The following is a 15,987-nucleotide window of genomic DNA, read 5'->3' on the forward strand; positions in this document are numbered from 1 at the left end:
GGTGCCGGAAGGGACCGTGCCGGTGACGGAAGCCGGGAGGTGGCGCGGCGGCCGGCGGTTCTAGCAGTTTCCACGGGCGGTCGGTGCGCAGGCGGCGGCGGCGGCGGCGGTCCCGATGGCCAAGTGGGGGGAAGGAGACCCGCGCTGGATCGTCGAGCAGCGGGCGGACGCCACCAACGTCAACAACTGGCACTGGTGAGCGGGGCGGCCCGGCGGGAGGCCCCCGTGCCCCGGGCTGCGGGGAGGCTGCCCCGCCGGTGTCCCGGGAGGGGCCCTTCCCTCCCCTCCGTGCGTGCTGGTGCTGAGGCGGGGGTGTCCGGGCGGGTGCCCCGGAAGGCCCCCGCCTCCGTGCGTGTGTGTGGGGGTGCCGTGGGGAAGGGCTCTGTGTGTGTGTTGGAGCGGAGCGGAGGGCAAGGACCGGGGGAAGGCTGGCTCGCCCCGGCGTGTGCCGGCGGTGTGGCCTGTCCCACCTTCTCACACCGCCCCGGTTTTGTCGCAGGACGGAGCGCGATGCTTCCAACTGGTCCACAGAGCGGCTGAAAACTCTCCTCCTGCCTGTCAGGGTGGAGGGTGAGGAAGGGGCTTGCGAGGTGACAGAAGTGAGCAAGCTGGATGGAGAGGCCTCCATTAACAACCGCAAAGGGAAACTTATCTTCTTCTATGAGTGGGCTATCAAGCTGGCATGGACTGGTGAGTGGTGTTCTCCCCTCCTGTTTCAAAGCCAGATTCAAGTATAAGATTAAGGATACTTATTTCATTTGGGAAATAATAATAAAGGGAGGTATTATGTTGTGATACAACACAAGTTTGCTTTTACAACAACCAGAGTAAGAAATGTTGATCTGAACAACATAATTGTAATTGCAGGCACCTCAAAGACAGGAGTGAAATATAAAGGTTATGTGGAGATTCCTAATCTCTCAGATGAAAATGACATCGATGAAGTTGAGGTAAGCATAGCTAAAGGCTAATACTGATGGCTGTTCTAACAGGAATCCTCACAGCATTAATATTTCCTTCCATGTTACCTGTTTTAGAACATTTGTGTAGAACTTTTTTAGTGTTAGAGACTGCTTAAGTTAATAGAATCATAGAAGCATGGAATAATTTGGGTTGGCAGGGAACTTAAAGATCATCTAGTTCTAACACCCCTGCCATGGGCAGGGACACCTTCCACTAGACCAGGTTGCTCAAAGCCCCATCCAACCTGGCCTTGAACACTTCCAGGGAGGGGGCATCCACAACTTCGCTGGGCAACCTGTTCCAGTGCCTCACTGCCCTCACAGTAAAGAATTTCTTCCTTGTATCTGACCTAATTCTACCTTCTTTCAGTTTAAAACCGTTACCCCTCATCCTGTCACTACACTCACTGATAAAGAGTCCCTCCCCATCATGTTGTATCTTTATCAAATTAGTTCCTGTCTTCTAGATATAAGGGCTCTATAGCACATGAAGGTATTTAGGTACATGTGTACGTTACTGTAGCCTGAGAGAGATGAAGTGAAAGATTAATAAAACTGCACTGCTGCTTGTGAAAGCTTAGCCGAACTCTGACTGATGTTGAATTGAGTAATAAAAGGACCGTGCAAGTATGGCTTTGTTAATCAGCACTTGTCCTTCTTGTTTAGATCCATGTCAGCCTTGCTAAAGATGAGCCTGACACTAACTTGAAGACCCTGATGAAGCAAGAGGGTACAAAAAAAATTAGAGATGCAATGAAAACTTACATCAGCACTCTCAAAACAGGTATGTGACTGAAGAGGGAAAAGTGTTATGGGACCCCATATGGGCTAATGCTGAAGAAGGGATAGGGTTAATGAGAGGACTGAATATTAGTTCATCACCCCATCTCAACAGGAAGGTGGCGGAGCAACAACAGTAACTTTTCTGTCTCTTGAAAATGGTTAGCATTTGGCAAGAAGCACTTCTGTCTCTAGACACTACAGCACAGCCCAGAAAGATTGGTTTTGGTGATAACTCAATAATAAACAGCATTTTTGGATTTATGTTTTAAAACTGAGAATGTCCTTCACACGCTGAAGCTCAGCTATGGAGAAAATAAAGCCAGTAAAATGTGTTTGCTATGCCAATGACACAGAGTATCAGTCGCTGCATTGGCACAGTCCGAGCCTTTAGTTTACTTACTCCCTTGGAAGGTGCTGTCTTCTCTCTAGTTGTTTTCTGTCTTTTGCCACACTAGTAAAGGTATCTGTTGTTACTTGGATTTGAGAATAACTGACAACTGGAAATTGCTCTGCAAGTTTTATTGAGGTCGTTGAATGAGCTGTCTCAGCATCTGGATCAAAAGTATTGGTTTTTCTTTTTTTTTTTTTTTAGAAGATAAATCCGATTCCAGCAGTTAAAGTTCAATCAGTGTGCTTTGGTTGAGTTTGGCTTTGCTCTCTAGTACAGGCTGGGAATGCTGCAGTTGCTCTTTATATCCATTTACTTATATTACACTGCATGTGCTAGATACTCAAGTTTTGCTGAGTACATACTACCAATGGTTGCTGTTTTTCCAGGATCAGATTTCTGTACTCTTGGGTTTTTTCAGGTGTTTTAGTGTTCAGGGTGGGAGATGCAGTCATCCGGTGGAAGATGAGATTGTTATTCAGGAAGAACTATGTGAGCTTGTGGACTGGAATAAATAAGAATAGGTGGGAACTAAGTATTGCGGGATACACGTTATACATGTATAATAAAATTCTGCTATATAATGGAATTTTGCTAGCTTGAACAGATGAAGAGGAAGGAGAAAGAGCAAACTTTTATAATTGGTAAAGGCAGAAGTGATAGAGCTGGAGAAAAAGCAAACACGATGCTGAAGGAGGCTGAAGCTTCTGGTGGCGTTATAGAAACACTAGTGCTGCTGGACAGGGCACTGGTGAGACCTTCCCTGGGTTTCTGTGTGTAGTCCTGGCATCTGGTGTCGAAAAACGTAAATTAGAGATGGAGTTTGATGTAACTTTATTCTCTACTACAGTGATACGAGAAATGGAGAGCCAGTCTGAAAAGAAGTGGAAGAGCTTGGTTTGGTTTGTCTAGACCAGCAAGATAAAAGTATTTGAGATGTGATTGCTATTTATATTAGGGAGTGAGAGAGGAAAAAAGCTACATTAATATGAGAGCAGTATGTGAAAGATAGTGATCGGTATGTCTAGGCTAGGAAGAGGAGGTAAGTTCCTAGCTCTTAGTGTAGGCAGGTTCTGATACGGCCTTCAGTGGAGAGTAGTGAGGGCAAGAAGAATTAATTGCTTGTAAAAAGAGGTCTGTTTACTTTTTTTTTTTTAACAAACTGTTTCAAGTCATGGGTGCTAGCAAGAGCAGGGCAGAAACCAGGAAGCCCTTTTTGATTGTGTATTTCAAAGAACAGTTGAAAGGTTTACTTGATCTTTGATTAGTTTCATGGGCGCATTCCTGTCTTTCCAGAATTCACCCAGGGCATGATTTTGCCCACAGTGAATGGTGAACATATGGAAACAACACCTCAGGTGGCTCCTAAAGCAGAGGACCGCAAGGTAAATAAAACTGTGCAAAAATGCTTTTGGATCTGTGAAAAAAGATACACAGTATTAGATTCCGGGGCTTACAGGAGCAAGCTATGCTGTTTATAGGATATATAGCTCCAGGAACTGGCAGTCTGTGGTGTAGGCTTGACTCTTTGGATTTGCAGCACATGGTATTTCTTAATTCAAGCAGAACGATAAATCTCCTTTTTACACTCAAATATGGTTGTACCTAATTACATCTTTACCAAAAGCCTTTGTTTTTTCTCTTGAATATGTGAACCACTTGTTGAGTTTTTTGTGAAAAAAGTATGTGTGTTTGTTTTCCTTGTTTTGTTAGACGGCTGCTAGCAGCAGTACTGCCACATCACAGTCCAAATCCATAGGAGTCAAGATCCCTACATGTAAGATCAGCTTGAAGGACACCTTCTTAACATCTCCTGAGGAGCTCTACCGGGTATTCATTACTCAGGAGGTAATGCCAGGCTTGTTCTGAGAATTGTTCTTTGCACGTAGGAGGTTGTTTCTAAGAAGCTTTCTAAGGCATTCTGTAGGACACTCACAATCCATGAGAATGAAATAGAAAGCTAGTCTGCAGAACAGTCGCTTAAAGCTCGTGTGTGCATCTTTTCACACAGTTGACAAGAGAGGATTAATGCCAGCCAGAAGCCAGGCAGTCCACACTGCTGTCAGCACATGTCTGTAGGTGTATCCCTTACTCCATGTGGTCAGATTTCTTGGGATTTACAGTTGTGTGCTTTTTGGTTTTGTTTCATTTTTTCCTTTTAAGGTTAGGTGGTATCAAAGCGTACTTTGGGAATAGCTTCCCCTCTCCTGCACACTATTACATAGTTTAAGAAGAGAGAGCAGCATTGTGTCATTATTTAAATATGGTCTTAGTCTTTTGTTCCCCTTGTTTTAAAAAAAAAAAAGGGCAAATTTTCATTATTGCCTTTTCTTAGAACCAGGTTTCATTAAGGAATCAACAGAGTAAATGAAAGTGTGGCTTACAGAACACTGCATAGAGTATGAAAGCTAGGGTTCTTTTCCCTTGGCAGGCAGAATGCTGCTGTAGTGGCTATAACCTTTGTTTTGTGGCCAGGGCAGGGTTTTTGTCTTTTCTTGATTAAGACCTTACCCTATTGAGTTACTTCCTCTTCCAGAACTTTTGTAGCTGTGTGGGAGGCATTAGGCAACAAGTTTGCAAGCAGATAATGTCAAGTAATACAGGTGTGCTGAATTCTTTTCAGATGGTCCAAGCTTTCACCCACGCACAAGCCGCCTTGGAGGCTGATAAAGGAGGCAAGTTTCAGTTGCTGGATGGCAGTGTCACAGGAGAGTTTGTTGACCTAGTAAGTACTAACTAATGCAGGTGTATCTTGCTCAGGGGCAGCCTTTTTATTTTTGAGGTATCAATTTTGTAACAGTGCTTCAGTTAGCTAATTGTGGAGTTCGACCTGGTGCCCAATAGTCATTTATAATCATTGTGGCCATTGAAGTGTTCCTTGTAGTATGGATTAATGTATGGGACTTCAGTCTGGGGAGAAAATCTGGCTTCCAGTCATGCATCTGTCCTGTCTTTGTGTGATTTTACTTATTTAGTAGGGGCTGGAGGGGTGTTAAAGATAGTAACTGACTCTCTTCCTCTTTAGCGCTCCTGCCACTGAAGTCTTCTGGACAGGGACACTCTCAGTGTTTGGGGCTGTACTATGGCCTACCTTCCTAGAGGAGGGGTGGAAAGAAAAGGACACTTAAAATCTCTTTCCGTCTGTGTGTGTGTGTTTCTCAAGGGGTCTCTAAGGCTTCAGATCAACACAATTCTAGTTGTTTTCTATTAGACTGCAGGATTTGCAAAAATTTACTACTCAGTCTTTCTCTCTCTTTTCAAGGTCCCTGAGAAGCAACTTGTTATGAAATGGAGATTTAAATCTTGGCCAGCTGGTAAGTAGTCCAAAAGTGGACTATAGTATTACAGCCCTTGCCTGTGCTTGAAGAATTCCAGCCCCATTTGCCACACTGCACTCTGGCTCGTGATTGGGGAGCACACGGTGTTCTGGGAGCTGCACCAGCCTTATGCCAGCTTCATATCCCACACGATCAGGTCAGAATCATCAGCCACCACTTAGAGCAGCGGCCAGGGATTAGGAATGAAGAGGTAGCAGCTTGCTCAGCTGTGGCTGCAACTGCTTCGAACCCCATGAAGAGGGAGCCATCTCCTCCCTCTGAGGAAGGCCTGCAGCTGTCATAAATAGATCCTCTGGGAAGGATCCTGAGGAGTCTCTTAAGTGGTGCCATGTGAGAGGAGGAGCAAAGCGGCTCCTTGGGGCAGCATATACTATGCTACACACTGCTGACAGATTTGCTTTGGTTCCTCTAGGGCACTTTGCAACAATTACCTTGAACTTCACTGACAAAGGTGGTGAGACAGAGGTGTGCTTGGAAGGCAAGGGCATTCCTGCCAGTGAGGAGGAAAGAACAAAGCAAGGCTGGCAGCGCTACTACTTCGAGGGCATTAAACAGACATTTGGCTATGGCGCCCGCTTGTTTTAATACTGGTTGCTGGGAAGGCTCTGCCTGAAGACTCTGCCACGTGGACTGATACATTTCTCACCTGTCCCTTTCTAATCTTGGCCCTGCTGCTGAGTAAAGTGGGATGGCAGGTGATGAGGAAGGCCATTGAGCAGCACCACTTTCAGTCCCTCACTGCTTTGTGCATGTCTCGTGCTGCAGGGGATTCTCTTACATGTACATACTTCTATTGCTAAATAAACCTAACTTAAAAAAAACACTGGAACTTGTCTCCTCAGATTGGCTTGAGTTCAAAGGGTCGGTCGATAGGCTGAGGGAGGGATCTGTCTGGAAAAACACCAGTCAATGAGGAGTGCTGATCCCAATGTGATTTACTCCTCACTTCTGGGGGAGTAGAGAGCATGAGCTTGATGCAGTTTTTAGGTTGAGCAGCTGCTCATTTTCTCTGCTTTTGATCTGCCGCTAGTAAATGTTTCAAACCCTTCCCATTTCTGAAGAGTTCTAAGCTCCTGTTCAAGTTATTCATCTCCTCCCTTGCACATCCCCTTCAACAATCCTTTCTTACACTTAAACTCGCCTGTTCTACAAGAATGCCCATCGTTGTCACCCACTGTCCAAGACGATCAGCAAACCACTGCTAGGGAAACTCCCACTTAGAGAACAGTTCTAGCAGGTTGTGGGGCCCAGGATCAGCTACCTCCAAGAGCTTCAGGCCAAAGCAAATTGTAGGCTCTCAATGGGGGTGGGATTTATTCCTGTAAAATAAACAAGGTGCAGTACTTTTGGCTGACCCCACTTCAGCTGTTGCTTCGACTGGTGAGGAAGGGAAAACCACTTGCTTGTTCTCTCCTGCTAATACAGGTAGTTCCCAGTGAGATCTTCTAAAGCAATAAACTTGTTTATAGGATGGGGGGAAATCCAGCTCTGGTCAGAGGTGTCAATCTGCTTAACCTCAAGGGTGACTGAAGTGCTCTGTTCTCCCTTTGAGGCAAGGCTTCTCTTGCACACTGTTTTCTGCTAGTGTTTTCTTCAGAGCACGTCTAGTAAGCTAGAAGTAATGTTACTAGGTGAGAATTACTGTTCTGGGGATTTTTAATTTTTTTTTTAAATCTGAATAGCATGTTGTAGCCATCCCCTTCAGTAGAGGAGACAGTAAAAAAAGCTTTAGTACCTGTTTACAAAACCACAAATGTAATTGTTTGAGTTGCTTTTAAACTATGGAGAGCATTTCTAGCCTTTTCAGCTCACTATTCTGAACTGATTATTCATGCTAAAGTGTGTATGGGCATCAAGAGTGCAGCATGAAATGAAGACCTATATTGTGTACTTATCCCTGTGCTGACCTGAGACTGCAGAGGAAGTTGTACGAAGGCTGGGCACCTGTAGACATGGTCGGGCTTCCCTATGTCCTGCAGGGTTGTCTTCCTTAAAGCACCATCTGGCTGGGAAAGGGGCTGCAGGTATCCTGCAGGCTGCAGGATTCTTACGCACAGTTGAACTACTGTATGCATCTGGTAGGCTGCGGGAGTGTAATGTGATGTAAGCCCATTGATGTCACTGTGCTGCGTGTATGTTCGGTTTTCTGTTTGGGAAATCCTGGAATCCATGGGAAACCTTAAACAGCAGGGCTAGCAAGTGTGTTCACAGCCAAGGCAAGAGTTTTGGTAAGAGAAGAGCAAAATGATTTGAAAACTGAAAAAATGAGCTCATTCTAAGTTAACTTGAGACAAACTCGAGAGCTGAATCACGGTGTCCTTGCTCTGCTTGGGCAGCCGTGCCGGCAGCTGGCCGCCCCGCGGCAGCAGTGCTCGCCTGCAGCGGGGCTCCGCTGGCACAGCTGAGCGAGGGCAGCAGAAGGCAGGCCCCGCTAATCACCTGCCGCTGGAAGGTTAGGAAGTGGGACAGGAAGGCAGCTGAAATGGAATTTTAATTGCCTTCCTTTCATCACAAACAGGGTTTACTTCGGGCATCCTGCTGCTACTCTAATAGGCCACGCTTTGGCCTCAGCCAGCAGCACACATTCATGGGGCTCACAGACTCAGGGCTTTGCTCGGAGGCCATTTGAGGGCTCTTCTTCCAGCAAAACTGACTGCCCTGAGTTATGCTGGTGCTGCCCCAGCTGGCTCCCTGCCCCGTGAGCTGGAAATCACCATCCCCACAGGAGCAGAACATGCTGTGTAGCCATGTAGCTGTGCCTTGGCTGCTCTTCACAACTGAATCTATTGGACTAACACACCGGTGAAGGAAAGCTGGTGCTAAAAGGCCAAGCTGTGAGCTAGTGCTTGGCCTGAGGCACAGAGCGTGTCAGGATATGATAACTCTAACTGGGCACAGCGGTGGTAATGCCTTACACCACTTCAGCTGTTTGCTTGGCAAAGGCGAGCTGAGCCTTCGGTTGCTGCATGCTAGTGAAGGTCCCTGCGCTACGTCCCCCTGCTCTCGGCAAAGAGACCCACTCCTCCAGCTACAGCTGACATCTGGTGCAGCTGTACAGATGCTAATGAGAAACCCCAGACCTTTGCTTTACTTGGAGGTGTCAGGAGAGCCGGACACAGTTTGCAGTCCTTCAGCTATTTGGGGGAGGGAGGGCTATGTAAGATGAGGAAGAAAAGCAAGGTCCAGTATACTCCTGCCTAAAGGCTCTTCAAGAATCTGACTGACACAGGATAAGAGGGAAAGTCTTGTGAATTAAAGAAAACAAAGGTTAAAACAACAGAAAACAGGATAGAAGTAAACAGTTAATTTTTCACAGTGATGAGAGGTCAGAGGTGGACGCTCACTGGCTACGCACTTAAGAGGCACATGAAGAAGATGAGTAAGGAGCAGCCATCCCACAACAGAATATGGGGTCCCAACCACGGGTCTCTCAACACATTCAGTGAATGCTGGAATTGCTTGCAGCTGGTGATATGGGACCACTAAAAGCTTACATGGATTCAGAAAGGAGTGGAAAAATTCATGGAAGAGTAAACAAACCAAGGGCTACTAAACAGAGTGACCAGCACATCTGGCTCAAGAAGCTTCTTGGCCACCAGCTGCTGGCAACAAGGAAAGTACTTCAGGGAAATAGTGACACGTGCTTGTCCTTCTCTTTGCTCTTCCTTCCTAGTCACCTGCTGTTGACCGCTGTCAGAGACTGGATGCTGGTTTAGGCGGACCTATGTTATGACTTCCTTGGCCCTTTCTCGTGTGTTTTGATCATTTATTATGTGAAACTTCTATGGGAAAATCAGGCCACAAATCAAGGAGACTGAAAGCCCCTGTAGCCTAAGTAACTATCAAAGCCGCTTTGAAACATCATCCTAACCCTATGTCAATGGCAAAACTGGAAAAACTTATGTATTTTTTTAAAAAAGCTGAAGTAAAAGTAGTTGGATGTTTCCAGCATGACAGGGCCTGATGCACTTCACCCTAGAAGACTTACTTGGTAAAGTGGAGCAATCTTTCAGAATTCGATGAGAAACAGGGCTGGGGAGAGGGAGGGAGGAAGAGAGACAGGTGAGGGCCAAGGAAATTAGATCAGTCTGTAACATCAATTAATGAAAAAATACTGAAAAATGTAGTCAGTAACCTGTAAATACCCAGCTAATCAGGTAAAAAGTAACAACCAGAACACCTATATCGTGGCTACATCAAGCACAACTCATATCAGGTCAACCTAATGCCTTTGGCAGACTATCTGGGCTTTATTAAGACTTCAGGTAATGCTTTATATGATGTTTTTATTAGTAAATAAGGGAAGGCCTAACAAAGCTGTATTGAATCCAGTATGTTTCAGTATAGAAGATAATACAATTGGTAACTTAAAAGTCCAAAATAATTTACATCACCACTGGTGCTGTAGAACCCTTAGAAGACAAATTTAGGATTGAAAATGATCTTGGCCAAGTGGAAAAGTGATCCAGGGGGAAAAAAAAAGAAGTATATTTGACCTCACTGAATTGCGAAGTTTTGCACTGAGGCAGAAACCACTAGTAACGTGTACAAGGGGGAAGCAACAGGCTTGGCGGTACATCTGTAAAAGATGCTTAAGCTGGGCAGGTTATGGTGAATTTTCAAATGAACATAAATTTAAAACATGATGGAAGACAACAAAAGCTGCTTGGGCAGGCTGGGGTTTGTAGGTCTTGTGAAGAAATCTTTCCGTATAGCATTAAGAAAGCCCCAGATAAGACCCCATGGCTTCAGTTTTGGGCTCCACACTTCAAGAAAGATGTGAATTACTTGGAACAAGCCCAGTGGTGGCCAATGAGACCTATCAGTGGTCTACAAGTACAGCTTCTAAGGAAAACCTGAAAGAACTTTATTTGTTTAGTCTAGAGAAGAGAAGATGGGGAGAAGGAGGGAAATAGGGAGCACAATGATAAAATTGTGAAATACATGAGAGGTAGGAGCAAATAAGGCAATAATATGTTCTCTGTGACCACTGCAGATAAGATGCAGTGGGCTTAAAATAAAGCAGGAAGGAATTAGAGTGGCTGCTAGGAAAATATTTCTCCCTGCATAAACAGTAAAGCTGAGGGTTACTGTGGCATCTCCATCACTGGAGAGCTTGAAGCCCAGGAGAGGGTGGGACCTGTCAGTGAGGAATGATTTGCCCATGTCCCCACGGTGAGGCTATGTAGTTTCTCGAGACCCCTATCTAAATCCATTTTCTGTGGTACATCCCTGTGTGGGAAGGCTGTGATGCTTGTGGCAGTGGGGGACACACTTTCTCCTGGCTCTTCAGAATCCTCACGGCTGCCCTGCCGGCTGCTGCTCAGCTCCCGCAGCACAGGCAAGCCCCTCCGGGGGTCCGGGCTGGCATGGTGGGGGACGCTGGCTGGCCGATGGGCTCTGCTGCAGCCCCCGGCCGGTGCATGATGGTCAGGATGCGCGGGGCTGTGATCCCTACTGCCAGGCTCCCGTGCACTGAGGGAGGAATAGCTGACATGCTTGCAAGGACCTGGAACAAAGCAGGGGCCGGCCCCGCCAGCTGGGCTCCTCGCAGGCATTTCCGAGGGGCAGCTGGCTGCTGCGTGGCAGGGAAGGAGGGTTAGACATTCCTTTCCTGACTACAAACGTGTAGGTCCATCCTCTGTGGAGATGGAGGGAGTAAATCCCATCCTGCGGACACGTCGGGCAGGGCTACCCCAGTGTGATTTCAGCATCCCTCTGCGTGGCATCCGTGAAAGCAGAGCAGAGGATGGGCTCTGCTGGGTGCTGGGGACCTGCCAGGGGTGCTTCTCCACACTCAGGGTGAAGGCAAAGCCCAGGAGACCAGATCTTGCCACAAACTCCTGTTTGCCCAGTGTTCACACTGCGGTCAGCAGTGCTACTGCCGAAAAACTGCAGCTAGTGTGATTTTTTTTTTTTTTTTTTTTTTTTACACTTCTATAGAGAAGTTGGCGGCTGCGTGCCACTCTGTGCCACCAGCGCACCCAGCCCAGAGGGCTGATGAGGCCACACAGTGGGGGTGGGTCCCTTTACAGACTAGGAATGAGGGTGCCTGAAAAGTTGTGTTTTTTTTCTCCAGAGCTTCAGTTTTAACTCAAGGTCCACAGACCATCACAACCAGACTTTGCTCTTTCCTAGGCTAACGCCTGGCCTTGCAGCCAGACTCTCCTGGCATTATCATCCTCTGTCTTCTCTTCCCAAAGCGGCTCCTTCTGGGCCCAGCTGGGCTTTTTGTGTGCTTTCCAAGAAGCAGATTCTTGGAGCAGGAGCCCTGAAAAAAAGCAGACAGCTAATGGGATCTCTGTTGCTGTAAACATGTTTCTATGACATCTCGCATTCATCCGTGAGAGATGGGCTGCACTCACATCCGTGAGAGATGGGCTGCACTCACCCTGCCTGTCCCCCAGGCAGCTGACCATGCACCCATGCCTTCAAGGTGTCATTCACAGTCAAAAGATCTTTGCACAGCTTGCTCCTGAGTCGTCTGGGGCCAAGAGGGGAGGTCAGCAGGGACAAGCACATGCTGACCATTGTGCCCAGCAAAATTTGGGCGTGACTCCTTCCATGTACAAACTAACTCAGCCACAAGTCAAATGCCAGGGAACTGGTACAGCTGAGCCACACAAAGCTCCAGTCCAGGCTGGCAAACGAAGGCAACCCAAATGGTCAAGCCTTGTGTTCAAAGCAGTGGGCAAAGGTGCAGCTTGAGACTCTGCCGCAGACTCACTCCGTAATTTCAGGTGACATCTCCAGGTCTGGAGCACCCACAGAATTAGGGCAGCAATTGTTCTTGTTTCCAATGCTCTGGCTGTGGGATTTCTATAGCCCAGAAGTTTCAGAGGAGGGCTCAGCATCCAGCACAGCAGAGGATAAAGGCATGTTAGGCACAGTAGTAACTGCTGACTGCCCCTCCAGGGAAAGAGTGATTTTCTCTGTGCTTCTTTTCCTGCAGAGCAGAGCTCAGCCCGCTCCCCCTGATTGGGGCTCCATGCAACAATGTTTTTGATGTTGCAGAAGACCAGCGGGAAGCTCGGAGCATCCTTGACCGAGAGGAGCCGTCCGCTCCCCCCAGGCAGGGGCCAGCAACGGCGCCAGGCAGCTGCAGGGCAGAGCCCTGTGCTGGAGTAGCAGATAACCCTTGACAGATGTGCAGCCAGCACAAAGCAAAAGGAGCAAGAGAGAAGGAGGGAAAACAGCTGGAAATAGCAAGAGCTTAGAAGTGATCACGATTTATGCAGCAAATTAATGGCAACAAAAAGTCGTGATCCCTGCAAAGCTTTGCAAATCCCCCTGCTATCTTTAGCTGTTGGCTCTGGAGGTGGTTTGCCAAACCAGTTTTCCAGCTGGGATGATGCTAGGTTTTTTGGGTTTTTTTTTTTCACTCCCTCCCATGCTCAACACCTGCTTCAAGCAGTGTGCTGGTGTAAGGTCGGCCAGTACCCAGCTCTGGCCAGGCTGAGCATAGAATAAAAGCTGGGGTCAGGGCTGAGGCACAAGCAATGCATTTGCTTCCCAGCACTGACCCTGACGGTCTTCTTGTAGGAGGCTTCCTTCCCTGTGAGCAGAACTTCACGTATTCAATGGCTGCGGCGGTGGGCTCCGGATAGTCTCTGTTAGCAGTGATTCTTGCAGCCAGACACCATCAAATGCAAATACTAAGGGAAGGAAGCAAAGCCACCAGGGTCTTTGCAGTACAGCTGGGGCTGGGGACCCAAGACTCATAGCATTCAAGGTAGTGTCATCCCTCTCAACCAAAACAAATAGCAACGTATGCTTCAGTCCCAGCTGAATGACATCAGCAACACATACATATATAAAGTGCTTTATTGCAGCATCAGAATAAAGAATTCTTCTCTATGAAATTCTGTAGGAATAAAAGACATTTTATATATATTATATATAAAAACCACAATAAACTTAAGGAGGGGAAGCTTAGAGATTCATCACTTAAATAGTAGTGGGCTGGACAGAATCTTTGATGGGATATAAAAATAAACGCTTGCTTAATGTCTACTTTTCTCATGGTGCCCCGCAAAGCCTCCTGGTGTGTAAGGTGCTTATGTGAGGAACAACACTGCTTCTTGTTTCTCATGCTCCAGTTCATGCCTGTATCATCCAAATCATAGAGGCAGCGAGGCAGAATAGCCACTCAGTTTTCAACCAGCTTTTGCGGGTGGGGGGTGTCAATGCAAGAAATGTTGCTGCTTGCCCTTGGACGGGAACTCCATTTATTACAGGAATTATAGTTTCTTTTTTGGGGGTTAGACTGGTTGACATACCCAGTACAAAGAGGAGGAGGGTGCAAATCCTGGGTAACAGCCCTTATTATAAGAGCACTTCTTCAGAGAGCAGCCAGTCTAACAAATTGGCTGAGCTATTCAAAGTCTCCTTCACAAAAGGCTGTTTGCAGAGGTCCTGCTTCCATGTGTGGGTCCAATACTGGACACTAGGCACATTTAACGGGAGGTTGTTTTAAAGAAGTCTGTCCACTTATGGTAAATAAGTTCCTCTGAGAGTCTGCTGATGTTAATGACAATGTATGATATGGGAGAGAAAATACAAAGATGCTCTGCCAAATGACAGAAGATAGGAAGCTCATCCTTCCATGGCCTCGGCTGCTCAGTTTGACTGCTTCCCATACAAATGCCTCGATGTCTGTTGCTGAGCCTCCCTGCACACATCCCAGGCTCCCAGAACTAAGCCACCAGAACACTGCCACCCTCCCTTGAGCACCTCTTTATGACCTACCTCTTTACAGGAAACTAGTGAACAAATTACCATTTGGGCTAGGGGACATGTAATGGTCATGAAAATTCACCACGGTCTGGGTCTCCATCCATGCTTATTTGGTTGTGTCTTCCTTACCATCCTTTACATAACATTGGTCATCTCAGACTGCATGCCTGTTGGGAAATGGATGGTGTCTGCCTATCTTTTGACAGCACCCTTAACTGGAGTCTGGGGATACGAGTGTGGAATAATAGTTAAATAAGAGTAATTCAGTGATAACTTCATTAATACTTTTGTTTTACCAGCAATGAAGTCTTAGGTACTGATGACCAAACATGCAATATTCTATCAGTAACCAAGGCAAAAGGATCAACATGCACTCAATGTACATAAGACACTTGCAGAAAGACTCCCCAGAGAGCTATCAGACTGTGGATATTCACTGGCCCTGGAGAAAGCTCCTGCAAGAAGGACAGACCTAGCACAGGACAGTCAACCAAGGACCTCTTCACCTGGACAGATATTTTTTTTGTCCAACAGTGTCCTGCAGGAAAACATGAGGTAGCCAACAGCCTTGGGTGAAACCTCTAGTCTATAAATGACTCCATTCTTCTTTACGTGTGCTTGACTTGCTCTTTTATTTCCTCTGATGCATAAAATTTGCTAAATAAAAGCTATGAACAGTTTCTGCCAGTTTCAGCGACTGAACGTCCAGCGATAAAGGTGCTCAGCCTAGTTTCTCCGCAGGAAACCTGGAAGCCCCCAGAATATGTGGGGAGAAACTGCCATGGACCCATGAAAAGCTGAATAAAACCCAGGCAAGACCAAAGCGCCAACAGAGAGCATCATGATCTGCAGACACCAGGTATTGGCATTATTAGCACGTGTGTGTCTTCCTCCTTTGGAGCCACCCTTGCTCACCTGGCCAGACAGCAAGCCTGAGGAGCGCAAGGTGCGCCCACGACTTGCTTTCTCTGGGCTGCCTCTTGCTGAGGACCTGGGCAGACACAGCATGGAGCAGGACCCAAGGCCAGCAGCAGACCAGAGAGGAGAAGCACTGGGTGCTGCCAGCAGTGTCTAACTTGCTCCCATCCCCACGGGGAACTTAGCTCGGTGCTTTTTGCTCCTCTCTCCAGCAATGGCATGAGCAGTGGCCAAGCTGCCTCCTGCTCCCGGCAGGGCTGTGGGTGGGAAACACAGGACTTTCTGCTGGGCCGTGTCACGGGTGCTCCCGAGCACTGAAACCCACGAGGGGTCTGCTGGGGAGCCGAGGCGTGGAGGCAGGCTGGTGGTGGGACTTGCATGGGTGCTGTCACCCTGCTCCCCCAAGCACTGAGGCAGAGGGGCTGAAACGCACAGAGGTAGTGTTCCCCCCCATGGTGACCTCCTCTTAGGTCCACCCATGTCTGGCTTTGGCGCCCCGTGCTCCCTTTCGCAGCCAAAACTGCAGCGGCATGGCAATCTGGCCAAGGGAGCAGAGTCGGCCAGTCTCCTCCTGCCCCACACACCCCTCGGACCCATGAAACCCTGCTAAGCCTCTCCCTGCTCCTTCCCAACCATGCATGCAAAAACCCAAAGGGAGGGGAGGCTCCGTTCTGTACCCATGGCTGGGACAGCCCTGCCCCTCCCCAGGAGGACCTACCCCCAGCTTCAGAAGTCGAGGAGCATGTGCCAGGGCAGGTGTGCCGGCAAGGCCAGGCAGCTCTGCCTGCAGCAGGCCAGCTCCTCAGATGCAGCGTGAAGCCAGGCAGGAGCTGAGGCCATTTCACCCTGCAGACGCTCAGCT

The 15,987-nt window shown here is 47.7% G+C and overlaps 1 protein-coding gene across 2 annotated transcripts; it reads left to right on the top strand.

Annotated features, from left to right (window-relative positions):
- The first annotated feature begins 104 nt into the window (after positions 1 to 104).
- AHSA1 (activator of HSP90 ATPase activity 1) lies at positions 105 to 6,294 on the top strand. Of its 2 annotated transcripts, none has more exons than XM_075712723.1 (9): positions 105 to 195; positions 500 to 690; positions 868 to 950; positions 1,629 to 1,746; positions 3,430 to 3,538; positions 3,873 to 3,981; positions 4,757 to 4,858; positions 5,396 to 5,447; positions 5,884 to 6,294. In XM_075712723.1, exons 1-9 carry the CDS (start codon positions 116 to 118, stop codon positions 6,054 to 6,056), a joined length of 1,017 nt encoding a protein of 338 aa, XP_075568838.1. In that variant the 5' UTR covers positions 105 to 115; the 3' UTR covers positions 6,057 to 6,294. The 2 variants fall into 2 exon arrangements, with proteins under 2 accessions (XP_075568838.1, XP_075568837.1); XM_075712722.1 differs by having other exon boundaries at positions 3,430 to 3,518; positions 3,847 to 3,981.
- The last annotated feature ends 9,693 nt before the right edge of the window (positions 6,295 to 15,987 follow it).

Source organism: Pelecanus crispus, chromosome 6 (assembly GCF_030463565.1).
Source record: "Pelecanus crispus isolate bPelCri1 chromosome 6, bPelCri1.pri, whole genome shotgun sequence".
Taxonomy (NCBI): domain Eukaryota; kingdom Metazoa; phylum Chordata; class Aves; order Pelecaniformes; family Pelecanidae; genus Pelecanus; species Pelecanus crispus.

Bases quoted from the DNA above. Each gene is read 5' to 3' on its own strand.
- AHSA1 (XM_075712722.1), top strand. From the start codon at position 116: ATGGCCAAGTGGGGGGAAGGAGACCCGCGCTGGATCGTCGAGCAGCGG. The intron at 951-1,628 runs GTAAGCATAGCT...CTTCTTGTTTAG, and splicing joins ATGACATCGATGAAGTTGAG to ATCCATGTCAGCCTTGCTAA. The intron at 3,519-3,846 runs GTAAATAAAACT...TTGTTTTGTTAG, and splicing joins CTAAAGCAGAGGACCGCAAG to ACGGCTGCTAGCAGCAGTAC.